This window comes from Cricetulus griseus, chromosome 7, assembly GCF_003668045.3.
Source record: "Cricetulus griseus strain 17A/GY chromosome 7, alternate assembly CriGri-PICRH-1.0, whole genome shotgun sequence".
Taxonomy (NCBI): Eukaryota; Metazoa; Chordata; class Mammalia; order Rodentia; family Cricetidae; genus Cricetulus; species Cricetulus griseus.
The window spans coordinates 14,860,701-14,887,782 of NC_048600.1; the positions used below are offsets into that span (position 1 = coordinate 14,860,701).

Below are 27,082 nucleotides of genomic sequence, written 5' to 3' on the forward strand. Positions count from 1 at the left end.
GGAGTTCGGAAAGAAACAAATGATGAGATCTGGGTCCAGCAAAGTTGGGTGGCTCAGTGCAGGAGGGAGGAAGAGCTGCAGCCTCACTTTCTGAGCCCTGCCTCTCTCAGCCTCCTTAGAGATGCAGCACAGTTTCTCCAGGGGGAATCCAGATCCCCAGTCACCGTCAGAGCTGCCTGAGGAGATGAGTTGTTGCTCAAGCTATCGCCATTAATGACGCACATGTGTCAAGTGTCCTCCAAGTGCAGGGCACTTGTTCCTAAGAGACCAGGCTTTCTTAGTCCGGTGCTTTAGACTTACACAAGTGAAAAGGGAATGCAGATGGCACCGAGTGCCGAGTCTGGCTGAGGTAAAAGTGGCTGATGGACAGCTTGAGGTCTCCTCAAGAGCTTTTGCGAGTGTTTTTGGAAGAGTTGTGAAAGTTACCGAAGTGGTGAGAAGCCAGAGATAGATGGCATGCAGGTGTGTGTATGTGATTTGGCAACAGCCCCCCCCCCCCCCCCCCGCGCCAATCTCCAGCAAGAGGATTTCTTGTACTTCCTTATCAGCCGGAGCCTGTGAAAGTCCAATGCTCTTGGGAAATCTCTGGCACAATGACACAGCATCTGCCCTCATGCCCACAAGCAAGCTTAGGCCAGCAGAGATCTGGGATTTTAAAGTTAATCCTAGATATCATATCCACCTAAAAAGCTTAAGGATTTTTTCTGACTTAAAAAATATTTTTATGTATATGAATGTTTTGCCTGTATGCATGGACATGTATTATGCTCATGTCCCATATCTGTGAAGGTCAGGAGAGGCGTCAGATGCCCTGGAACTGGAGCTATAGGCAGGCAGTTGTAAGCTACCATGTGGGTGCTGGGAATGGAACTCAGGACCTCTTCAGTAGTAGTCAGTGTTCTTAACCACTGAGCCATCTCTCCAGCTGCCTTTGGAATATTTTAAAAGACCTTTATGCAACAACTGAAATTCATTGACTAGATTAGCTACTAGATAATACCCAGGTAGGGAGAGATTCAAAATTTAATTAGCTAAGTGACAGCATGGCAGCATTGGAGGGAGAATCTCTCTCTCTCTCTCTCTCTCTCTCTCTCTCTCTCTCTCTCTCTCTCTCTCTGTATACTTATATAGAAGTTAAATTTATGCACAGGGAACAGAATTTGCTTTAAAATATTCAGCAAAGGAATATGATTTTGATTAGCAAATGTGAGAAATTTTCACAGTATTTAATTTGCTTAACTATGGTTCACAGTTCTGCTTTGGCTTTTGTGGTAATGGAGTGCTCATGACAAAAATCTTGCCTTTTGTTTTGGTGCATGCGTGTGTGCGTGTGCATGTGCGTGTGCGTGTGCGTGTTGGGGGCATGCACACCCTGTAGTTATGTGTGGAGGTTTGGGGAGTTGGTTCTTGCCTTCCACCTTGTTGGGACTGGGTCGTTCTTGCTTTTGCTACTGTAGTGTATATTCCAGGCTAGTTGGCCCTTGAGCTTATGTCTCATTTTTGTCTCCAACTCCCATTTGGCCATAGGTGTGCTGAGAGTTAGGTGTGTACTGCTGCATTTGGATTTCTTATTATGAGTTCCAGGGTTGAACACAAGTTCATCAGGCTTGTATGGCAAGGGCTTCTACCATAAGACAGCTTCAGTGTTGCCCAGAGTGGCCTTGACCTGGATATCTTCTATAGTCAGCCTCATGAATGGCTGGGATTGTAGGTCTACATATATCACCACGCTCAGCTTCCTAAAATTTTCTTTTTGGTTAGGAGAGAAATCTCATGTAGCTCAGGTTTGGTCTTAGACTTGTTATGCCAAGTTCTCTCTACCACTGAGACTTCTTGTGTGCCGGAATTATAGACTTATGTCACCACACCCAGATTTATGTGGTCTGGGAATTGAACCCAGGGATTTATGTATACTACGAAACCTCCTATTACGTTGTTTTCATTCCCATGGATGGAAGAGTGTGTGTCGTATGCTTCTTTAGGACAGTGGGTAGCAGGCAGGTATGAGACCCCTTTCTTTATTTAGGAACCTGAGGACAGAGGATCATTAGTTGAACACTTCCTCCAAAGCCCAAGTCTAATGGTCCAGGGCTCACTGAGTTCTCGAGATCACGAGGACACCAACCTCATGGATGTGCTGGCAGAAGGCAGGCACCGTTGTGAGCTGGCTGATGAGGTTCAGGTAGGCTGCACCCAGAGCGTAGAGCGCACAGCGGTTGTAGGCAGGCAGATTCTCTTCATTGACTTGGGCCACATCCTGTGGTAACATAGACAGTCTTCTGGAGTTTTTTCCCTGACAAACCCCATGAAAGTCTACACCCTCCCACATGACCTCTCCCCAGTCTTCTTAGAGATGGCTCATCTTTCTAGACTAAATCTTTGTCCCATAACCTTCTGGGAGGCAGAAGTCATCCTTATAAAGTTAGAGGGAACGGTCCCTGGAATAATTCATGAGCTGGAGGCTCTTACATCCCTATGAGCATAGAGGCAATAACCCATCTCGCCACTCTGTGGTTTTGGCTAAAGTGACTGCTATTGCCATTGTCATTAGCATTAACCCCACCATCTAGCTGCCATCTCCTTGAGCAAAGCTGAAGCTCAGACGATTGGACTGTCTTGTTGAACTGGGTCCATATAATAAAAGCTGTGGGGGTCACCAGGAGATTGGGATGCAAAGGAGTCCTGACTTCTACCTCTTAGGGTAAACAAAGAAAAGTGTAACATCTAGGTTGGCCTGCAGGATCTAGCATGGTCACAACAATGACCTAAGACGCATGTCACCAAGTTCAAGAATATGATGCCTGCTTGGCTTTGGGATCTGGAGACTGCAGCCTTTGAGGACTGAAGGGCCCCCTCGACTTCTGTGGCCATGCACTACTGAAGGTCTCAGGCCCTACCTAGTACCACATTGGCTGCCTATGGATCACAATGGAGGCTTGTAAAAGACAGGCCCCAGGCTTGGGACACTGTGACTTTCCAGTCTGGGTAATTGCATTTTTAAAAAATGCACCAGAGACAGTTATGAACAAGTAAATCCAACAGCGAGAGGATTTTTAGATGTACACATGTTTCTGGATCACTTGGGGCTTTTGGATGCCCCCTTAGGAGTTTTTGGAGTAGCACTCAGAGAACCTCTGAGGGACATGAATGGTAGGGGTTCAGGAGTGATTCTGGGTGACCTTGTGTCCCCTTTACCTTAATGATGAACAAGAGCCATGAATTAATTTGTTTTCTGGGGCTTCCCAGACAAGACCATGGTTTGGGGTCTTCATGGAGGAGAGACCAACTATAATACAATGTCCCCAGACAATAAAATAACTGTCACTAAAACAACTGTCAAGCGCAGCAGAGTATCCCTGTCTATACCCAGGTAGAGAGGCCCCTCCCCGTGATCCCCATCCAGTCCTCCCCACATCCAGCCCCACCTGTACAGCCAGCACCAGGCGGATGAGGTCCACCATCACCTCCTCATTGGCCAGCTCGATGCTGATGAGCGCCAGCAGGCCATAGAGTGCCTCGTAGTGCTTCTGGATGTTCGTCTCCTCCTTACAGCTCAGGTAGATGTGCCTGTATAGCTGCTGGGAGTGCTGGGGACAGGATCAGGGGCAGAGGACGGCCGTGATCAGTGTGGTGGGTCCAGGGAGGAGGGCAAGGAGAATTGGGGAGGAGGGCCCATCTGAAGGCGAGGAGATAGCTGTGTGTAGTACCCCATCTCCATCCTCAGCAACTGGTTAACCTGGCCAGCTGAAGGGGGAGGAGGCAAGCTCTGGGACCAATGGCCACATAGTGATTTAGATGCTGAAAGACTGGGACTAATAAGCCTGACCTCCACTGGGGCTTGCTGTGTCTTCTGGTCATATTCACCTTCTTCATGAAGACAGTGTCCTGCCGGGAGCACTTGTCCACTTTCAACTTCAGGACTGAGATGTCACCAAGGGTGCTATGAAGGGACAGAGGAGCCTCTTAGCCCCCTGTGTGAGGCCAACCTGAGTTCACATTGTGTCACCAGGCTTTATCCCCAATGTTGTAGGTTGGTCTTGGTTCTTAACCCCAGCTCCATCTTCTCCAAAGTTCTCACATTCCTGTTTCTTTCTCTTAAACTTTATGCTGATGTACTCCCTTCAGCCCCCAGCACAGGCACAAACACATCCTGACTGCCACTCTCTTCAGCCCCCAGCCCAGGCACAAGCACACTCCCTGACTCCTACTCTCCTTGACTAAAGCCAGGGGTGATGAGTTCTAGTGACTCTCACTGCATCCCAGCTGTCCTCCCACCCGGGTGTGATGGTGCTGGCCAAGAAGACAGGTCTCGCTGGGGGCTCCCCCATGACATCTACTGGAGGAGAGACCTTGAGCTCACCTGATGGTAGAGAATTTGTGGCGGTTGCCATGGCGATCAATGAAACTGATGAGAATCTCTAGAACGAAGAGGCGGATTTCTGCATCTTCCATGAGGGCAGTGGAGAGAAGACGGTCAAGGAAGTTGCTGGGCAGGGCTGACATCATGTTGTTGCACTGGAATCCTGTGGAAACCTGTAAGGAAGCCCGGGACTGGTGTGTTTAGGAACACCATCACTCTTGGTGCAGAGATGGATGGAGAGGCAGCCAGAATTCTGGTGTAAAGCGTCCATTCTCTGCAGAGAGCCCCCTGAATATCCACCTGGAAAATCTAATCAGTGCAGCTCAGTTGACATGTAGGAATATGGGGACAGTATGCAGGGGCAGTAATCGTCAAAAGTGAATAAGGATTCGCACCAGAGAAAGGCAAGAGTCAGGGAATCTCTGAAAGTTCTAGCTGGCCAGGGACCAGCTGGTGAGTTACAATGCTTTAAGACTAGGAGTCACAAGAACTTAGAGGGCAGAGAACCTCACAGCTGGGTGACAGAGTCCATCACACACTCGACAATCAGCACAGCCCTGTGATAGTGGGGCCTTCTGACTCAAATCAGTCAGGGCAGGTAGAGATACATCACACACGCTCAACTGTAGCAAAGGGTATTTTCTGTTACGTCCATGCTGCAGAATGGTACAGAAGTATGATTCAGAATGAATCAGAAGGTTTCCATGGAGCCAGCCTAGCCCCAGAGCATTATATGTTTTCTGAAGGGGCACATGAGTGTTCCTCAGACTGTCATGTACGACACTGGGTACAAATTAACAAGGGTCAACTAGGCAAAACTGAAAGATTACAAAGACCAAGAATAGACAACTAGATATGGGAAGTATAAGAACAAAAGGGCTGAGTGGGGCTGGAAGTATGTACTCAGTGGAGGGGCATCTGCCTAACATGTGCGAGGTCCTGGGTTCAATCCCCAATACTACCATTCAAAGCAAAGTGGCCAAACAAACGAAGAAGGGGGGTGAGGGTAGGAGAAGAGGGAAGAGAAGGTTTTCATGGAGTGAGGGGGTCTGTAGGAACTGGCGTGTTGGGAACAGAGATGGGAGTTGGTTGGTATAATGAACAGTCTAGAGCAGTGAATGGTTCTCGACCTCCCTGATGCTGCAACCCTTTAATACTTTGCTTTGGTGACCCCAACCATAAAATTATTTTCATTGCTACTTCATAGCTGTAATTTTGCTATTTATTAATCATAATGTAATTATCTGTTTTCCAATGGTCTTAGATGACCTCCGTGAAAGGGTTGTTCAACCCCCAAAGAGGTCACGACCTACAGGTTGGGAACTGCTAGTCTAGAGAGAGGAAGGACCCTGGGAACTTTGCTCTGAAAAGCCTGAAATTTAGATGTACATATGAGAAATTGAGATCTCCTCTGAAAATAAGGATCAAAACTGGAAAATGATATTTCCAGAAAATTCTCCTGGTGTTTATAATGACTGAACAAGAAACATTCAGGAGAATAACCTAGTCATGAGATGTTCAAAGTTTAGGCTAGGGCAGGGAGCTTGTTACAAAACAAATTTCAAAGCTGGGGTATGGCAGTGCAGGTACGCCTGTAATCCCGGCACTTAGTGGGTTGAGGCAAGAGGATCTGAGTTTGATGCCAGCATAGGCTATGTTAAGTTCAAGACCAGCCAAGGCATCAGAGGGAGGCCCTAAATAAATCATACAAATATTTATATTTGTAGATACACACAAATAGAGATTTTCAGAATCTCAAGCACTGACCACTCACACTCCCTGGGGAGCCCACATATTTTAGCCAGTTGGCCGTGGAATGGTGTTTGTGAACAACAGAACTAGATTTCAGCAGTGAAAGCTGTGATGTAAAGAGGCTTACAAAACAGAGGAAGGAGAAGGTGGTGGCTGGAAGGTGACAGACATGAATGTCAATGGTAACATGGGGGACCCAGGGGAGACAGGACCTAGGGAAGGGTACCAGGTGGGCAGAGGGGGAGGAATTATCTCAAGACCCACAAGGTTATAGTGACAAGACTTATCAGTTGGCACATTGAATCACCACTTAAAAAAAAAAAAAACAGATTAAGTCAGGCAGTGGTGGCACACACCTTTAATTCCAGCACTCTGGAGGCAGAGGCAGGTGGATCTCAGTGAGTTCCAGGCCAGCCTGGTTTCCAGAGCGAGTGCCAGGATAGGCTCCAAAGCTACACAGAGAAACCCTGTCTCGAAAAAGCATTACTTTTCCACCCTACTCTGAACAACTCGGTGGAGCTCAGGCTGGGTTTCAGCCCCACCCGTACCCCTTTAATGGCCGGATACATTCGGGCATTATGTAACTCACATTACTGCCTTGTCTTGGTTCCCTGAAAGGAGCTGTGCCCCACAGAGGCAGAGCAGGGATGGGTGCAGGGGCGCTCACCTGAAGGAGAGACTTCAACAGCATGATCTGGGTCAGTCGGTTCCTATTCTCCCTGTGGGCCAGAGACAGGCGGGTACATTCAGCAGGATGGCAATAGGGTACCCCCCCCCCAGGAACCATGCAGTCTAAGCTGGGAGAAAGACGGGAGCGGATTAAGGACTAACCCTGTCCTTCCGGTCTCCACCGGGTGGTGCAGGGAGGGTATAGGGACTTTGCTCATGATGAAGAGGATCACCTCCGAGCGCTGATAGGTAGGCAGAGTGCTGGCAAAAGAGCCTGCGGAAGTAAGAGAACAGAGCATTAGCCGTCCCCCAGGCTCAGCATGTATTTGTTGAATGGGTAGAGAGTTAGGCTCACTGATGCCCAGGGACAGTACAGGCCCTGGGAGACCTGCCCAGGCAGACTGCTATGACATTGCCTCTTGGGGAAGGGAGCATGGAGGATTCCAGAGGACTCTTCTAAATGCCACTTCTTCCCTTGTTACTGAGGTTGTGGTCACCATCAGGGCTCCTTTACTGGAGATAGGGCCTGGGGCACAGGGCAGCTCTATGGTTTCATTGCTCCTGCCCTGGCAGTGAGTCTGTGGCATAAGTACAGAGACTTCTGAGAGTGAGGAAGGGGTCCGTGGTAATTGTAGTTTCAGATTTCTCCACACCCAGGGCACAGATAGTCTCCATAGATTTCTTCCTTTCCTCTTTTCTTCCTTAACCCCCTCCTCCCCTCCAGTGGCCCCGCGGTGGAAGCACTAGGCATGCCTAATGAGGCCCAGGACACAGGAATAGTCTTCCTTTGCAGGAAGACCCGGTGGAGAAACCCAGACAGCTTCGCTCAGGGGCCAGCCAGGCACGTGTATCACAGGCTGCCTCCATTTCCCCCATGTCCCTAAATAACAAGACAGCTCTAGACAGTCATACAGCAGATGCTATAGTAGAGGCCTGGTCCTCTTACAAGGGTCATCTCTATCTAGTCTAGGTTCCACTCCACTCTCCCAAGACCCCTTCCTTTCCTAAGTCCCTTTCCGAGTCCCCAGACTAACTCCTCCCCCTAGAACTCTTCCCTCTCCAAGCTTTGCCAGGGTCCCTCCTTTCAGCACTGCCATAGTCTTGTCTCATAGCTCCTGCCCTCCTCGGGTCAGCGCCCTAGGACCCTGGCGACCTCTCCCCAGAGCCTCCCCCTTTAAGTCCCTCCCCCAGAGCCCCGCCCCTTTCCAAGCCTCACAGGGTCCCTCCCCCAGAGTTCCGCCCTTTTCCAAGCCTCACCCATCATCTCCTCTGCGCCCGTGCTAGGCCTTGGTTCATAGGCTCTGCTCCCTTAGACCCGCCTCCAGATCTTTGCTCATTCCTCTCCTGATCCCGCCCCCAGGCCTCAATGGCTCCTCCCAGCCCCACCCCCATCCTCTCCGCACCGATGGTCTTGATGACCGCCTCCTGGAACATGCGCTCCTCATGCTCCTTGATTATCTTGGTGCCCAGGCTCATAGCGCCGTCATAGCTCCCGGTTAGCGCGTAGTCGATGCTGAGCCGCAGCTGCCGCAGCAGGGTGTTGAACATCTCCAGCACCGTGGGCCCTGGGCGCCAAGAGGGAGGGACCGCAAGTCAGGACAGGCATCCCTCCGGTTCTCCCTTAAACCCGAGCCCGCTCGGCCAGTCGGTCCTAAATCCAACACCTGCCCCTCCCTCCTGCTCCTTGCCGTTTGCTCTGGACCCTGCTCTGGACCCCCTTACCGACAGAGCCGGTGGCGGCGATAACCGCAGCTTCCGATAGGACCTCCACGATGCCTGCGCGCACAGTCGCCGCGCTGCGGCTGTTGGCGTCCAGGTGGCTCAGGAGCTGCTGGATAACCAGGTGGGAGTGCTGCGGCTGTAGAGGAGGAAGACGTGATGGTCCCCCAAACAACCATCCCGAAGGCCCGGCAGCCCTCTGCGGGGACCCAGAGGCTGAGGGTGAACCAAAATGACACGCCACAGCCAGTGGACACTGCAGGTGGCACCCAGAGCGCGCACTCTTTCTTGCAGCACTCCCCAACCCCCATGCGGGCCCAGGCCACAAACACGGAACCAGATCCCAGCCAATCTGCGTTTGCACATTTTTTCTTTTTTCCTGATTCTTTTTGCTTCAAAGAGGGCCAAAAATCCACTTCAAAATATTGTTCTTCGTTTTTCCCTGTTCCCAGGTCTTACTGGCAAGGACCATGAGAAGCCACATGGTTCAGCTCCGTGCTGCACAAAGTGTGGCTGGGGGCCCAGTGTCTGATAATACTGCTGCTGAGATGAGGGCGGGCCAGAAGAAACGTGAGCCTGTAGCAGTCGGAACGCTCAGAAAACCAGGGGGTGCAGACTGCTTGTCTTTTTGCGAGACTTAATTTTTCTCTAGGAATTCGTTTTCATTTGTTTCATAAAAATGTTGGCCTATGAAGTACTAAACATTAAACTAGCTTTTCTTCACAGCCAGGTGATACTGCAGGATCTGTGGCTGCTAGGGTCTCTGGCGGAGGTCAGAGGGCAAGTGGCTTTCTGCTTTGTGCACTGTCCAGCACCTGGAAGTGGGGGGGGGTGTCGGAGGGGGGACGACGACACGGGGTGGGGGGGGCAAACTGGAGCAGGAAAACTGCCATACCTGAATTGAGTACATGATGATTTTAAAGCAACGAGTGGCGAACACCTTGGGTTCCCAAAGAGAATGGTTATCCAGGTGGCTGTAAGGGAGAAGACATGGAGCGGGGAGGGTGACTAGGAGACATAGGGAGTAGAGCTGAGCTTGAAGGGCCAATGACACCTCCTGAGAGCCCCTTGTAGTTCTCAATCAAGGAAGGGCTTATAGTATAGGCTCCATAGCTTGACACAAGGAATGAAGCTAGCACCTTCGTCCAGTTTTGGGTACCCTCCTATTCATCACTACAAACTGCAGGTGGCCACTGTGTGGTAGCCTTGCTCTACGATACAGGGCATGCAGACACCGAAAAGGGGTTGACTTCACCACACATTGGCAGAGGGGACCGGGACCTGGGAGCGGAACATTTCCTGTGTGGGGTGGGACACTCAACTCACATGAGAACAGGTTTGATGGCGTTTTTGATGTTGCCGAAGGCTGCCCGGCCCAGCAGCTCCCGCAGGCACCTCTCAGCCAGCTCGGCTGGGTTCTCCTTTTCCTTCTCTGGTGCTTGGAGGGGCGAGGGGGACCGGCTGTGGAGACAGAGCCACACGGGTAAAGGACGGGTGCAAGGCTGGGAGCCAGGATTGTCTACCTATCCGTTTCTGTTCAGGACAAGCAGGGGTTAATTTGAGATGAGCTACACCAGGTCATAGAATAGCCATGGCTGTCAGCAATTAAACAGGGTAAGGAAGCTGGGAGTAGAAGACTCGGGGAGACAGTAGAGTTATTTCTGTGGGAACACTTCAGGGTGGGCTGGATTGGCTCTGTGGGAGGCCTGCAGACCTTGAGGGCTAAGAGTTCAGCGAGGAGGGGAAACGGGAGCTGAAAAGAGGAAAGAGGCAGACAGGATGGAAGAGGGAGACAACAGGAAAGGAACAGTGATTGGCTAGGGTGTGACCTAATAATATGCAAACCAGAGGGTACCTTCTCTGAAAAGAATTGCCCTTCTTTAGAGATCACAGCCCCAGATTGGTGAGCTGTTATATCAGACACACCTACCAGGGGGCACACTTACTTTCCTCCCGCTAGTTTAACAGCCCAGACCCAAGGGAGTGCATTTTTTACTGAGCATCTAGGCACAAAGTCAAGGTGGGGGACAGCAAAGGGAACCTTTCTCTCCATCCCATTCTACAGGGGAAAATAAGGGTCAGGGGACAGGATGAGTCTGATGCTTTGGGGGCTCTGAGATTAAAATCCAGTATCTGCAAGTCTTGAGTGGCCATGGCTGCTCAAGCAGTCATGTTTTAAGGTCTGGAATAACATCATGAAGGGAGACAGGAAGGTTCGAGGGCAAGTCTTTAGCACTGGGCACCATGAAAGGCATTTCCACCTCCTTAGCTTGCTGCTTCAGGAGGGGCTCCAGGGTAGTCTGTCTCTTGTGTCCTGACCAGCTTACATGTACACTGAGGCAACACAGACTCATTGCTGTTCTTACTTTCTTATTTGAGAAAGCAAGGGGCTTTCTGAAGGGGCTCAGAGGCTGGCAGAAGCCAGATCCAAAGCATCCAAGGAGCCAGCCTTGTTCTCATTGCAGAGCAAGCCACAAAGCCAAGATTCCTGTCCAGCGCAAGCCTGGGTGAGAGTGACACTCAGAGAGGGGAACCCCACCCCACTCACCTCTCTGCCTCTTCTACGTGCTGCAGATTGAACAGCAGTGACGGGACGATCTTGTCCATGTGCTGTGGGTCCCAGATGTTGGCCTGCAGCTCATCATTCACCGTCTTCCTCACGACCCCTTGCAGGCCTTTGATGCCCGACATTCGGATTCTGTAAGGAAATAGACCCAGGCGTCTCCACACCCTGAGCATCTCTACTGCCCTCCCAGAGAGGAGCACAGTTCAAGATTGAGGGATGTAACTGCTCACACAGGCTTCTCCACCTGCTCCTCCTTGTGGGCTTTGACCTGATTGGGATACATTAATGAGCAACATGACCCTTGTCCTCTTGTAGCTTAGAAGCTACTGGGGAGAGACAGACAAGGAATCAGACATGGGAGAGGAACGATGAAACTTGTTAAAGGGGGATTTAACCATGGAGGGGGTTGGAGCAAGATACAGAAGGAATGGGGTGAGTGCGGGACAGTCAGGCAGGCTTCACTGATGGGAGCAAAGCGAGGAAAAAGCTATGGCAGAGAGGAAGCAGCGAGCTGTGAGATCCATGGAAGAAGGCTTCCGACATGGCACAGACAGTGCAAAAGTTCTGTGGCAAGAGTGTGCTACGTGTCCTTGGTGGCATGGCAGAAGGAGAATCGGTGGGTGGGAGGACCCGGAAGATGGAGTGAGGAAGAGCCAGTGTTAAGACTTGGGCTCTATTGATGGGTATAGATTCTGTCGAGTAGGATTTTTGTGCAAGTGCACATTTTTAACAGAGTGAGTGGAGGGTGTGTGTGTGTGCGTGCGCGCTCGCGAGTGCACACTTGTGTGTTTTGTTCCTGGCCCTCAAGGCCCCACCATTTTCTTATATCATGCCCTAATTTCTGGCCCCATTCTGATTAACACCAACCCACCATGGCAACAGCAGGCCAAGAAGGAGAATCAAGGAAGACAGACTGGTCAGCTAGTGCTCAAGGACCCTTGATGATTCTACTGGGAGCCCCGCAGGCCCCTTGTCTCCCTCTACTCACTTAGTCTTGATTTCCAAGTCATCGTGGCTGGAGTGGCACATTTCACTAAACCGGGACACAAAGAAGTCATAGCTCCGGTGATAAGATGGGGTGTCCTCTTCAATGTTGGCGAACTTCACAAACTATCGGGACAGAGGGGAGGGTTTCCATGAGAGGTAGTCACTCCACCCCTTGACTCCGAGTGTCCCAAACACCTGCTACAAAAAAATCACAGACCCAGGCCTCTGGGGACCAGCTCTTGCCTATAACAGCACACTTGGGAGGCCTGAGTTCAAATGCTGTCAGCTTTCCTATACACAAAAGGCTGGGACCTGGGACCTTTCCTGTTGAGGGGGCAGAGGAGGAAAGAGAAAGCAAATGATGGCTCCCCTGGGCACTGCTGCACAAAGAACTGGGGGATGAATGCACAATGAATTAGGCACAATGCTGAGACTGAAGGAGACCTGGCTCAATGCACGGAGCACCTCCTTGACTGAATTTTGAGACAGGAGAGCAAATCTGAACATTTGATTTCAAAACTGGAATCACATTGCACTGTTGAAATTTCGAGTGTTTGAAGTTTGCCATTTTGGTTGTCTCCCTCCTACCCCCACCCCTACTCCCTTTCTCTGTGGGTCAAGATCTTATTAGCAGATGTTGGTCTTGAACTTGCTCCTCCTACCTTTACCTCCCAGCTGTTAGGACTCCAGATGCTCGCCCCATGCCCAGCTTTAGCCCTTGCCCTTCAGCAGTGTTCTTGGCTGCTGGATTGCATCACACTGTACGTTTCCAGCTCTAAAGAGAATTCATTTCAATCGCATCCCCCAGGGAAGCAAGTGTGGCATTCAAAATAAACTGCTAAAAACTAATACAATTTATTTTGCTTGATGTTATGTTAGTATTCCCAAACAACTCTAAAAGAAGATTAGATTAATGGGTTAGAGATACAGCTCAATTGACAGAGTGCTCACTTAGCGCGCATAAGCCGTGGGCTCCTCCCCCAGAAGGGATAAACTGAGTGTGGCTGCACAGGTCTGTATCTGGGAGGTGGAGGCAGGAGGATCAGAAGTTTACAGACTCCCTCAGCTACATAGCAAGTGTGAGGCTGGCTTGGGCTATTAAGACCCTGTCTCAAAAAGAGAGATTAGATTGAAAATGTATAATTTCTCAAATATTGGTTGATATGTATATGTATATTAAAAGAAAATCCAAGACTGCTTGAATGCAATGCATGTTATCACTTATTCTCAGGGAATTAACTTTCCCAGCCTCCACTGGATTCAGCTATGTGGTCACAGGAGTGGCCTCCATGGGGATGATACACAGACACATTCCATGCACCACTAGGAGAACAGCACTCCACATGCCACTCAGAAAACAGAACTCCACTGGAGATGCACCCAGGCCTCTGTTCATTGCCCTGTCCCACTTGGTCGGAAAAACAAACTTCAGGTAGACCGGTCGTAAAGCTTGTTTGCTTCTGCTTAGCTTACACCTTGCTTGGATGCAAGCTTTCATGTATTCAAAAGGCACGAAGAAGTAATAGTCCTTGAGGAAGTCAGGTGGAGGTGGCACATGGCTTTAATCCCAGCACTCGGGAGGCAGAGGCAGGTGGATCTCTGTGAGTTTGAGGCCAGCCTGGTCTACAGAGTGAGACCCAGGACAACCAGGGCTACACAATGATATACAGCACAGTGAAACCCTGTCTTGGGAGGAAAAAGTCCTTCAGGAAGCTATTTAGACACAGAAATTTCCAAGTCAGCCATGCCAACTCTCCCCCCTCCCAGAAGAGGTTTTGCTATATTGTCCAGGCTAACCTTGAACTCACAATCTTCCTGCTTCAGACTACAAGTGCTGGGACTACAGTACGAACCACCACACCAGCCTTCAGTGCCTCATCTAAAAAAAATGTCAGGTGTCAACGGGCCATAGGCAAAAGAGTAGTTTATGCCAGTGTGCTCTGAGAGACGACATTCAAATAATGCCCTGTGCACTTGCCCTCACACACTGTGTTGTTTTCAAGGACTGTCTTGCCGGCCTTCTCCCATGTTACATCCTTCTACTTCTTTTACGAGATCTGTGTGACAGCCTTTAGAACCACTCTAGCCCCCGAGCCCAGATAACACAGCACAGAATCTCCAGACCCCTTGAGTTACACACAGCTCTAGATGCCCTTTTTCCTTATAACGTGACAGGTTCCAAGGCTCTGAACACAGCAGGCAGCAGGAAGAGAGTGACACCGGGCCTGGCTTGAGTTTCTGAAACCAAGAAGACCACACCTATTCCAATAAGTCCACACGACCTAATAGTGCCATTTCCTATGAGTCTGTGGGGGGCATTTTCATTCAAACCACCACAGAACTCTAGAGTGGGACTTTCCCTCCTTTTCTTCCTCCTTCTTTGCTTTTGCAGTGCTGGGGAACACACACTTCCTTCTGCACACCAAACAAGCTCTCTACGCTGACCTGTAGCCTGCCCAGCCTTCTGTGGTTTTTTGTTTATTTGGCAAAAAAAAAAAACAAACCCATAAAACAAACAAACAAAAAGAAACAACTACAAAAACCAAGATCTTGCTTTGCTGCTCAAAATGGCTTGAAATTAATGATTCTCCTTCCTCTACCTCCTAAGTGCTAGGAATTACAAACATGTGCCACACAGTTCCTGGTACCCCTATTATTATTTCTAGGGTGGGATTCGAATTCTAACTCCTCCAGTTAGCAGTAGGGTGGCCGGCAGCAAGTCACTTAAGCTCCCTGTCACCTTTTTTTTTTTTTTTAAAGTTATTTTTATTCTGTGTTTATGGTTTTGCATGTGCCTGTGTGTGGGAATGTATGCATGGATGTAGGTGCCTGCGGCGGCCAGCAGAGGGCATCAGACCTCCTGGTGCTGAAGTTACAGGTTGTGAGCATCCTAATGTGGGTGCTCTGGAGGAGCCATCAGTGCTCCTAACCACTGAGCCATCTCTCCAGCCCCAGACATGGTTTTTTTATTAAAATGCTAGTACTTAATGTATGAAGTCATGAAAGAATAAAGTCGAAATTTTGTTTCTTTTTCTTTTTCAAAACACAGCCATGATGAAGATCCCCATGACAACAAACTGACAATTCTGAACACATGACATTTCAAAGGTCAGGAGCGCACTGCAAGGGCCACCCTTTCAAGATCAAAGTTCTTGCTCTTTCTATATAACAAAGGGCGCCAAGTTTGCAGGAGAGGATCACCAGCCCATATAATGCCTCTCACAAATGTGTGTGGAAAGCTGAGGGTGATTAAAGGCTTGAGTGACAGAGAGAGTCTACTCCAAAGACTGACACCGCACAAACAGCTCTCCCCTGGCCTGAAAAGGGAATATGAACCTTGCTGGGCTCACTTTGGCACCAACAAACTGTCTCCAAGCAGAGTTAGCCCTTCTTCTGGGTAACTTTCTGTTGCTGTAACAGCACAATGGGGGACCTCACCTCCCTTGCAGCCTGGGACTACTAGTCTTTTTGCTGCCTTCACCTCCTCTTTGCCTTACCAAGACCATCCAACTAGACAGATTTTACAACCAATGCTATTTGACTTTCTTATCATCTGCTCCTTTCTCCTTATTTATTTGTTCCATTTTGTCTTGAGATAAGCACTTTGCTATGTAGCTTAGCCCGACCTCGAACCCAAGATCCTCCTCCCATAACCCCCCTGAGTACTGTGAGCACAGGTGCACCCTACCACATCTGATTCCTCTTTTCTTCTGCTGGCAGCAAAACCTTACCTAAGTTTAAAAGTGCTTCAGTGACTACATAATACACAGTCGAAAGAGTTGGATGCTGGGTAAAGAAGAAAGGACCCACAACCCCTCCCACCTCTCCCTCCAGCCTCCTCAGCTCCCATAAAGCTTCAGATCCCTGCGAAGACCATGTTGACACTCTTGGGCTAAAGTCCCAAGGCAGAGCAAGGCAGACACATGCAAGCCTAAAATGGCGTGAATCGGGGCTTTTCTAGGGGTCCTTGGTGTAGACAGCTGGCTAGGGCGTCCAGATGAAGGACAAAACTAGGAAAGGCTGCCTCCAAGCTGGAATCCCAGCCCACTGCAGGTTCAACTGAACTCCTTAGGGTTGCCACCCTTGCTAATCTTCATGGCCATAGCAATAGCCATCATGTCATTTGGTAGCCTGCTCCCTAGCTAAGGTGCTGAATCACTGGGGTGTTGAATTCAGAGGAGATGGAATTTTCAAGGCTGTAGATAATAAATACCTGTACTGTGCTAGGATTTACTTTGAGAAAAACAAGAGCTGTTGGCCACCTGCTTCTGTGGCCCCTCTGTGGATCCAGGATGACTAGTTTATTTTCCATGCAGACGCTCTTTTCCAGACTGTAGTTATCTTAAACAAGACAGCTAAAAGAGTACATGAAGCTGTTGCCAGGGCAACATGACAAAGGGCTTCACCCTTAGCTGCTGTATATGTAATTTGTCAAAGACAGCTGGTATGAAGGGAAGGGAAAGGGAGGGGAAGGGAAGGGCTGTCACATTGGGTCATTTGAAGAAAATTTGGAAGACTTTCTTCTAGTTAAAGCCACTCTTCCATAGAGCAGGAGAAAAGTCATGACCGGTGTGATTAAAAATTCAGAAATAGGGCTAGCAAGATAGGTCAGTAGGTATAGGGGCTTGCTGCCAAGCCTGATGACCTGAGTTCAAACCCCAGGACCAGGAAGGTGTTAAAAAGAGAACTAACTTTTGTGTATTGTCCTCTGATTTTGACATGCTCACTATGGCAAATTCATGCCCACACACCAAGGAAATCAATAAATATAAAGAAATTCAAGAAATATTCAGAAATATCTAGCTGGGAACACCAAGGGAAAAACCTGCTACTTTTCTATTCTGGCTGCAGAAAGATAAAAGACTCACTAAAGCTATAAAATAGTGGCTTGTAAGCGGGTTTAAAGGCCCTAAAGGCCCGGAGCTTAAAGTATGCCCTAAGGGGAGGGCCTAAAGTGAAAGGCAAGAGTAAAGAAAGCAGCCAGAACATTGGAGAATATTTACGCACACATTACAGTGGAACTTCTTCTTCTTCTTCTTCTTCTTTTTTTTTTTTTTTTTTAAGATTTTATTTATTTATTTATTATGCATACAGTCTTCTGCCTGCATGCCAGCAGAGGGCACCAGATCTCATTCAAGGTGGTTGTGAGCCACCATGTGGTTGCTGGGAATTGAACTCAGGATCTCTGGAAGAACAGTCAGTGCTCTTAACCTCTGAGCCATCTCTCCAGCCCTACAGTGGAACTTCTTAGCATGCCTACTTCTGCTTCTCTCATAAACCATAACATGTCATGGTAGCATCTACTTATACTGTAACCAGCAACAGAGCCCAGGGGACCCACAGAGACCAAGTCCAACTCACTCAAGATTTTGATAGGAAAGCCAAAGCCCACAAAAGTCAGCCAGTGGGGAAAGGGCGGACGTAAATCCACAGCCTGCTTCTTGCTTCCCCAGTCTTTACTTCTCTGGGGCCTTCATGTGTGTGTTCTCCTTACTAAAGGGTATATAACTGAGAACAGCTTTCAGTGGTGTCCCACAGAATGCTGAGTCATAAAGGCCCTGGGCACCTCCAGTCTCCACAGAATGACCCAGCTTCAGTCCTGCCTTCCTACTTCTTAGGCCCAAACTGAAAATTATTTATGAGGACAATTTATTAGGGAAAAAATTAGTCCTCAGTCTAAAGAGCAGGACCGTATTTATTTGAGATGTGAGTTTCATTATGTAGCCTTGGCTGGCCTTGAACTCACACACATCCACCTGCCTTTGCCTCCCCAGTGATGGGATGAAAGGTGTGTGCCATCATACCCAGTCCATGAATTTTATTTTTGAGATTTATTATATCATACTTAATTTTATACATACATGTGTGAGTCTGTGCACATGAGTGCAGGTGCCTGAGGAATCCAGAGATGTTGGATTTCCTTAGAGCTAGAGTCACAGGTCGGATGTGAGCAGCCCCAGATGGGCACTGAGAATCAAACTGAGCCATTTCTCCAGCTCCAGTAGATTTTATTTTTTATTATTTTATTATATATGCTTAGTATATTTACTGAAATTAAAAACACAATGCCTCTTTTGCTTACACAAAGAGAGACACCAAGACAAGGTATACTGTGCTTAGGGCAGTGCTTCTCAACCTGTGGGGGAGACCCCTTTGTGGGGTTCCATATCAGATGTCTGCATATCAGATGTTTACATTACATTTCATAACAGTAGCAAAGTTACAGCTATGAAGTAGCAATGAAATATGTTATGGTTGGGGTCCCCACAGCATGAGGAACTGTAGGTTGAGAACCACTGTCTTAGAGTCAGAAATGAAGTGATGACGGAACAGCCTGATCCAGAGTCTTGTAACCCATCCCAACCAGCGCAGCCCCAGCCCCAGCCCTTACCGAGTTGGTGCCGAGGATCTGCAGGTTGGGCTTCTCCGACTCCAACAGCTTGGCCACCATTTTCAGGAAGCTCTCCACAAAGAGGTTGATGCTCTGGCAGTGGCAGGCCATGAGCAGCTGGTCCAGCGCCTCCATGGCGATACACACGTACCTGAGGACAGAGCATAGTGGCTTTACTCGGCTTTTCTCTTTCCCACTGTCGCCCCTGGCCAGGGCAGTATCTGGGGAAGGAGATGCCTCTGTGGGCCGCCCGTGTCGGCCCACAGTGTCTAACAAGTGTTCACTCCAGCCTGGAACTGAGTCAGGGTGACAGAGCTGTGAGGGTGCTAAAAGATGATTTGACTTCCTGGCCAAGTTCACGTGCTACATATACAACAAAGAATGAGCCCTCATCGATCCAGATCAGATCCATCTTTGAACAGGAGGTGGATATTTATAAACTCTTGATTTTTTTGTTTTTGTTTTGGTCTTCATAAAAAAACAAAACCCAAATAGTTTGGGTCAATAAAACAAATGCCTGAGAGGGACCACCTGGCCTCATCCAGGCCCTAATAGTACTTATTGTGGCAGCCATCCAGCTACAGAAACCATGTAGTAAACCACCTGAGCCAAGACAATTTTCCATATCCACTCAAAGTAACAGAATCTATGTTGTCTTCTAAACCTGTTTTTATTTTTTTATTTTTTAAAGCTTTATTTATTTTATGCATATGAGTATTTTGCCTGTATGCATGTCTGTGTACCATGTGTGCACCTGGAAATGCAATTTCAGATGGTTGCAAGATGCCCTGTGGGGGCTGGAGATCAAACCCGGGTCCTCTGGAAGCGCATCCAGTGCTCTTACCTACAGAGCATCTCTCCAGACCTTAGGTTTGGCTTTAAAAATAGCCATCGAACACCAATCCTTTTTGTTTGTTTGTTTGTTTGGTTGGTTTTTTGAGGCAGGGTTTCTCTGTGGCTTTGGAGGCTGTCATGGAACTAGCTCTTGTAGACCGGCCGAACACCAATTCTTAAACATCCTTGCATTTACTTCTGTACAAAATAGCCATTAAAAAAGCCTTTGTACTCTGAAAATCTTTTCCTCTTTTATAAAATTTATTTCTTTAATCTCTATGAGCTGAGCTAAATATTAAATCCTTGAATATTACTAAATTCAATTATTAAGGATTATGAAATAGCCTTTTCTGGATATACTAAAAAATGGATCATGTCATCCTTTTATCTATACAGTCCTTTTTCTTGAGGGGTTAGGGTGGAGCTCAGGGCTTTGCAGTGCTCAGTAAGCACACTATCACTGAGCTACAGCCCCAGCTCTCTGTGATGGCTTTGGAACTCAAAAGCAGCACTGGCTCTTAAAATTCATTTGGTGAGTGGGAGTCCTGGCTTGGCATTCTTCCTACCCAGGATAGACATGCCCCATCCTCCATAACCTTGACCTTCACAGACTGGCACGGTCACAGCTAAGATACCTCCTGCAGGCCTGGCATTTCAGAGAGTTCAAGTCACCCAGCTAGAAAAGAAAAATGGCTGACTGGCTGAGACCTGTGCCAGAAGGGTCAGGCCAGAGAGGACAAGCACCAGGAGGCAGGGGAGGCTTGCCTGTAGGGACAACTGAGCATGGACAAGTCACCCAACCATGGTTAGAAAATAAAGGTAGGCAAAGAGAAATCTGCCCCCCCTTTCAATGGGTCATGCTAGCATTTTTCTGCTGGCGTCTTACTTATAATAGAATTTAAATGAAATAAATAAAGGAAGGGGTGGGGTGGGAGGCAAGAGAAGAAACTAGAAGACCTCCCAAGTCCTAGAACATTATTGCTTTTTCAGGGTGGGGGAGGCATATCTAGAATATCCTGATAAGAAAGAAAAAAAAACCCTATTCTTTATTGGAAAAAAAAATTGACTATTGACCAAGACTAGAGATTTTGGTATAAAGTGGAAAAAAAATCACAGTAGAATTGAAATAGAAATATAAAGAAATAAAGAAACATAGAGCTTAGTTCCCTAAACACACTACCCTTGATGCTCCGTTTCTGATCCCAATGCTACAAATGGCACTTGAATTTGGACTCCATCCCCCCACCCCCTGCCAAATGATCTCAGTGTTAATCCTGTGGGTTTTTGTTTGTTTTTGTTTTTGTTTTTCGAAACAGGGTTTCTCTGTAGCTTTGGAGCCTGTCCTGGAACTCACCTGTTGACCAGGCTGGTTCTGAAGTCACAGAGATCCGCCTGCCTCTGCCTCCTGAATACTGGGATTAAAGGTGTGCACCACCACCAACAATCAATCACTTGTCCTGTGCTATCGTCACCTTCCCCATGTGCCCTGCCTGTCAGACCTATGCTCTTAGAACAGGGTGTGGGATTTGTGGGTACTGTCCCTCAACAGGATTGCCATGACAAGGTTACTACCGTTAGAGACCTGAGTTCTTCATTCAAGTGGTCCAGAACGATAACAGGTCCGAGTCCAAGCAGGCCTACATGGGTACTTGGATCAAAGTGGGCTAGGATGGAGCTGAGCTGTGGGGGATAGTATAAGTTGCAGCAGCAGCAAACAACAACCCCAAATATACCATGTGGACTTCCCACATGGGAGATGAAGAAGACAGGACACAAGGGACCTGGAACAGACTGGGAGTCTCAGGCAGCAGGGGAGGACATTGGGCAGGTTATAACCAGAAGAAGCCAAGCTCAGGGACCAACACAGAAGGTGAATGACAACCACAGAGGAAAATACCCAGGGTGCCTGATGCCTATAAACCAGGTGAGAAGTCCCTTTATGGAGTTCCTGGCAGGACTGGTTCTGCTTGGACACTTTGTTCCAGGTCAGAAGTAGCCAGAGAATCGAGGAAAAGGTCTGCAGTGCAAGGAGAAGTGTGGGAAGAGTAGGCTGGGAGTCCCACCCAGATGGAGAGACAAGATGGACCTGGGGCCAGGGACTCCGATTGTCCCTCAAAGGTCAGCCAGAACCCTGGATAAAGGACCTCTTATTCTGGCTGTTCTGTGTATATTTAGTCAGCCCATTCCTGAATTGAACTGTCTGAGTTTTTAAGAAGTTCTTAAAGATAGTTTTGGTTCCAGCTAAGGAAGAGTGTGCTGGCCCTCCCCACCTAGCAGGAGTCTGCAGTGCACTTTCTGAAGGGTCAACCCAATATCCTGCCAGGTTCGGTTCCTCATAGGAAGCAATTCTGGGGCCAGGCTGAAGCAGCTCCACTTCCTTGTCAGCATCCTCCGTTCTCAGCCCTGGACTGGGGCAGAACTGCAGACACTGGGGACCCCAGAGACGGTCTAACATGATATGTTGCACACCAAGGCACACACCCAGTGCCCCCTGTGGACCTGTCTCACTCAGCACTGTCATCCCCTACCCTGTTCCTGTTTCTAGGGACACTAGGCTCATCTGGAAAGATAATGTGAGGAAGGAGAGAAGCATAGGAAATGCTGGGGTTTTACTCCTTCGCATATCACCATCCTTTATACCAAATGCCTTGAAATGACCCCATCTTCCCCCTGCTCACAGTTGGCATCCTTGGGGGCCAGACACTCATGAATCAGGACCTCCTATGGCAGTGTCAGAATGACAGTGCAGGAAGGTGATGGCCATGAGAAGGTGGCTCTGGGGCTCACAGGGTGCCATTCCCAGGTTTCACATTGACAGGAGCAAACCATAAATAGACACCCTTATCATGCTAGGAAGACACGGCTCCTCTCACTGTCTGATGTGAAAATGTTGCTTTTCTCAGGCTCCCACCCTTGACAAGGAAGAGGTCAGGGTGTTGGACAGGGAGATACAGAGGGGCAAGGAGAAAAAAGATCCTAACAGACATTTCTCCAAATGGTATGATCAAAGTCCTCCTGTGGGCTTTAAATACCTAGACGCTGCAAGGGCTATTTTTAACAGGATGATGCCAATTTTGAATTGTCATTCCATGAGCAGAGGAAGGATTCAAAGAGGCTGTCAGCTATGGACATTTTTAATCATAAGAAACATCACTGGAGAGTCTCGGGCGGAATCGGTATTAAATGTTTAATGCTCTCGCTGGCACATTAGCTTTTGATTCAGTCTAGGAGAAAGCCATTTTTGCTTGCTTGAATATTCACTACAGTGCATCAAGTCTCTTCATATAATCTGTGTATGCAAAGAGTTCATGCACCTCCTCTTCTTGAAAGGCAAGCTACATTTACTATATAGGGAATGATCAAGGAAGCATTAGTTCACATTTTGTTTTCACTAAGGGTAGCCTGGTTTAAGATTTGCCAGAGCTGGGGGTAGCACACTTCCTTGGTATACACAAAGCCTCCGTGTGATGCCCCTCCTTACAGAAAGCCTCGATGTGATGCCCCGCCTTCTCCCCAAGCCCAGCATTTACTGATGAGCCTTGTGTTTCTCAACCTCAGGACTGTTCAAACAGTCTGTCTGGTATTGGTTATATAAAAGGTGTGCTGGGCATGGCTGGGTGGTGGAAGACCCTAGAAATTTGAGGAGCCTGAAGTTTTTTTGTTTGTTTCGGGTTTTTTTTTGGGGGGGGACAGGGTCTCACTATGTAGTCCTGGCTGTCCTGGCTCTCACTCTGTAGACCAGATTGACCTCAAACTCAGAGATATGCCTGCCTCTGCCTCCAGAGTGTGGGGATTAAAGGTGTGTACCACCACTGCCCATCTCTGGAGTTGATTCTAAAGACTAAAGATTCTCGTCTTTGGCCGGGCGTTGGTGGTGCATGCCTTTAATCCCAGCACTCAGGAGGCAGAGGCAGGCGGATCGCTGTGAGTTCGAGGCCAGCCTGGTCTCCAGAGCGAGTGCCAGGATAGGCTCCAAAGCTCACAGAGAAACCCTGTCTCGAAAAACCAAAAAAAAAAAAAAAAAAAAAAAAAAAAAAATTCTAGTCTTTGAGTTGAAGAGCATTATTCTATATAACTATTATATATATATATTGTGATAATTATTATATATTGGCCCAGGAAGACTTGACAGTGGGCAGACAGGTTCCCTATTGTAACCTTCTGAACTTAACAGATGAAAAGCCTGAACCAAGAGAAGGGCAGGAGCAGGGTTGAGGACGTAGTTCATTGGATGAACTTGGGTTTGGTCTCCAGAACCACAAAAAAACTGGTGTGGTAGAGAATGCCTATAGCCCCAGTTCTGGAGAGGTGAAGGCAGGAGGGTTAAAGTTCAAGTTCATCCTTAGTTATACTGAGTTCAAAGCCAGCCTTGGATACATAAGAACCTGTCTTCCTTCTCATCCACCCCCAAAAGAAGGAAAAAGAAAATGTCAGGAGCGGTGGAAAGAGCCCGAGGATGGAGAGAAAAACTCCGTCAGAGTGGGATCCATAGCATCAGGAACCATGACTGCCCATCACGTACTCAACCCTCTGCCCCAAGAATAACACTACCTAGGCTTCTCAGGGCCACATCTATGAACTGTGTCATCATGGCAGGGCAGCAGCAAGCACGAAGTAATGCATGCCCAATAGTCCATGTTTAGGGAACAGAAAACACAATGAAACAAACAAACAAAAGTCCCCCAACTGTGCCACTCCCAGGATGAATGCTCTGAATATATTAGCATTTGGATTTTATTTTTTAGCCACTGAGGTTTGTTGATATATTTTTTCCCAACTTGACCCTAAATATTTTGTATGTAGCCATTATAGTCTAAGTTTTTGTGTTTTTAATATCATTAGATATGGATCTTTATAAACACCATTTCTATTACCAAGATAGCATCTTATCAAACGATACAAGCCATAACTTACTGGAGTTTTCTTTTGCCAGACACTTAAGCTGTTTCTAGTGTTTCATTGTTGTAAAGAGCACTATAGTCTGGGCATGGTGCCCCACAATTGTATCCTGGTACCTGGAAATTGAGCGTGGACTATAAGTCTGAATGTTATCTAGGTGACACTGGCCCTCCGAATGGACCCTTTGTAATCTTTTCCCAGTTGTCCCTCTCTTGACTCCCAGGATTATTTGTTCAATGTTACTAATGTGCAACCTTGAATCCTTCATCTTATTTGTTGTTAATATTTATCTTTGGTGTTCAGTTTAAAAAATCTGGTGGTTTTGGCTGAGTGGTGATGACACACACCTTTGATCCCCAGCACTCAGGAGGCAGAGGCAGACGGATCTCAGTGAGTTTGAGGCCAGCCTGGTCCACAAAGTGAGTTCCAGAACAGCCAGGGCTACACAGAGAAACCCTGTCTTGAAAACCTAAAAAACAAAAGAACAAACAAAAACTTAAAAAAAAATCAATATCAAGATTTAAACAGCTAAACATATTGATCCCTTTAAGAGTTCCCTCTGTTAAACACACGAAGTCTTTTCCTCTCAGAAGATAAATATTTCACTAAAGTGTATTTTTGTCTTGTTTTGAGATGGCCGCTCACATTTTCTAGGCTAGCCTTGCTCTGATGTTGGGGATGACCTTAAATTCTTGATCCTTCAGCCTCCACCTCCCGAGTGCTCTGATCACAGGTGTGCTCCACCGCGATTGGTTTATGCGGCACTAGAGATTGAAGCCAGGCCTTCGAGCACACCAGATACTCACTAAGCTACATTCCAGCCCTTGCCCTGTGTGTGTTTTTTAGTGGACAAACCACCCCAACCTCACCTTCTCAACACTGCTGGCTCCACCTCACTTTCTCAGACAGGGAAGGGAGCCAGGTTGGTGATAATAAATCCACTGTGAGGCAGACTGGCTGTGTAAGTTCTATGTGGACACATTACAACCTGATGGATGTCAAACAGCTTCTCCTTTGGAGCCAGCATGTCTCTCCCCAAATGTCCACAACCTCATCCACGGTCACCTGCCTCTGAAGGATTATGTGTAAACCCACCCTCCTTGGTCCCAGGCTTGTCTTCCTCACTCTATCCAATAACACCCGATGCCCTTTTTTCTTGATGGTATCGCACTATCTTACCCTAAAAATAAAATGCAATTTCTGAAAACCCATTTTGTTCCTACTTACGTGACTTACCCATAGCGATGGCGCCCCACGTCTCGGATGAGCCTCTCTGAGAGATAGGCACCAATGCGATCCAGCTTTTCTGGAGCTGAGAGGGCGTAGAAGGTCAGCTTCTCCATGTTGGTCTTCACCAGACCATCCTGTAGAAGACAGACAGCTCGAAATTACCGTGGCCCTGATACAGTGGAACAAAATACCAATTCACCTGAGCTGATGTTTGCAGGCTCTCTATCACCCAGATTGAAATGATGAAAACAACATTTCTGTCCTCCAAGCATGGGGCTGGGGAGATACCTTATGAGTTCAGATTCCCCAGAACCATGCAGAAGCTGCACACAGAAGCTCTTGTAGCCTAAAAGCTTCCTAAGAGCTGGGTGGGCGTGCAAACAGGGAGCTACCTGAAGCTCACTGGCCCCAGTTTAACCACAACAGCAAGCTCTAGGTTCAATGAGAAACTTGTCTCAAAAAACATGGGGGAGGGTGATGAAGGTACTTGATGTCAATCTCTGGCCTCCATACATGCATGCACAGACAAGTGTACCCGAACACCGAAATATCGACAGAGGAAGGTCCGTGTGCATGTGTGTATGTGTGTGTGTGTGCTCGCATGCGTGCATGTGCGTGCATTAATGTATATACATGTGGGTGTAGAGACACACATTGATGTGGATGAAGGGCAAGAGATTATTAACAGTAACTCAGAATTAAGGTGTATGGATAGTCACTACCAAGACATAAAGAAGGCAATTCTGCAGTTCCTAGGGAATTCTCCAGAGGATAACGGAAATGGGATCTTCCAGCTGCCTATTCGGAAGAGGCCAGCAATTCTCAAATATCAAGGCAAATGCATCAAATCCTGACATCCTCAGACCACAATGCATAACACAGTGTGACACACAGAGTGACAGCTTGGAAGCCACGAAGCCAGGCCTCCTGTGCAACGCACAGCCAGACACCTGACAGATGCCAGAGGGAGCTAGGGAGAGACATGGTTCCCGAGCCAAATGCTAGACAGGGGCACGTCTTCACTAACTGACAGGAAAACATTTCCATCAGGAGAGTGAGCAACCGAAACAGGAGTGAGAAAGATGTGTCAACCATACAGCAACGGCCCAACACATTCCTAACAGCCTTCTGCACACCCAGCCTTCAGAAGAGTCGAATGTCCTCATTTTCCATGGGACAATGCCACTCCCCATTCCCAGGCTGTGGACCAGGTAGAGCCACTGCCCCAAGGCCTTCTCCAGTCATCAGCCCATTTAACCCTTAATGTGACCCACCTCAGGATCTTCAGGGAAGATATTGTCCACCAGCCTCTTGTACCTGGGACGAAGGGCGCCGCAGCAGCCGCACACACCTGGGATGGGAAAAGAAAAACCTGGGAATGAAGCCTTCTCATGAGGCTGTGAGACCAGGGATCCAGGTTCTATGAAGAAAGAAACTAGGGTTGAAGGGCCAAGGGCCTTGTTCTTCCCAGGTGGAAGTCTCCCACTGATTCCCACATGCCAAGGCATTGGTCTTTTGCTTTTGTCTTTGGTTTAGGGATTGGGCAGAGTGGGTCGTTCAGGGAAGGAAGCCAGACCCCAGAAGAATGCTTGGAGGGTAAGACCCCCCATGGGTGGAAGCTCATGTGAAAGCTAGGCGCTGCCGGGCCACCAGCCTACCATTTACACACACACAC

General features: G+C 48.1%; 1 protein-coding gene across 2 annotated transcripts in view; it reads right to left on the reverse strand.

Moving 5' to 3' along the window:
- Efr3b (EFR3 homolog B) overlaps positions 1-26,759 on the reverse strand; it is a 34,832-nt gene extending 8,073 nt beyond the window's left edge. For both annotated transcript variants that reach the window (XM_035448236.1, XM_035448235.1), the window contains exons 1-15: positions 26,682-26,759; positions 25,414-25,541; positions 18,445-18,595; positions 12,055-12,176; positions 11,049-11,198; positions 9,827-9,961; positions 9,396-9,474; positions 8,504-8,639; positions 8,185-8,346; positions 6,944-7,055; positions 6,780-6,831; positions 4,361-4,533; positions 3,865-3,940; positions 3,426-3,587; positions 2,126-2,257 (exon numbers count right to left, since the gene is read on the reverse strand). In XM_035448236.1, the coding sequence (XP_035304127.1) occupies positions 2,126-2,257; positions 3,426-3,587; positions 3,865-3,940; positions 4,361-4,533; positions 6,780-6,831; positions 6,944-7,055; positions 8,185-8,346; positions 8,504-8,639; positions 9,396-9,474; positions 9,827-9,961; positions 11,049-11,198; positions 12,055-12,176; positions 18,445-18,595; positions 25,414-25,520 (1,749 nt within the window). In that variant the 5' untranslated portion in view covers positions 25,521-25,541; positions 26,682-26,759. The remainder of the gene's footprint in view (positions 1-2,125; positions 2,258-3,425; positions 3,588-3,864; positions 3,941-4,360; positions 4,534-6,779; positions 6,832-6,943; positions 7,056-8,184; positions 8,347-8,503; positions 8,640-9,395; positions 9,475-9,826; positions 9,962-11,048; positions 11,199-12,054; positions 12,177-18,444; positions 18,596-25,413; positions 25,542-26,681) is intronic.
- Between the last annotated feature and the right edge of the window lie 323 nt (positions 26,760-27,082).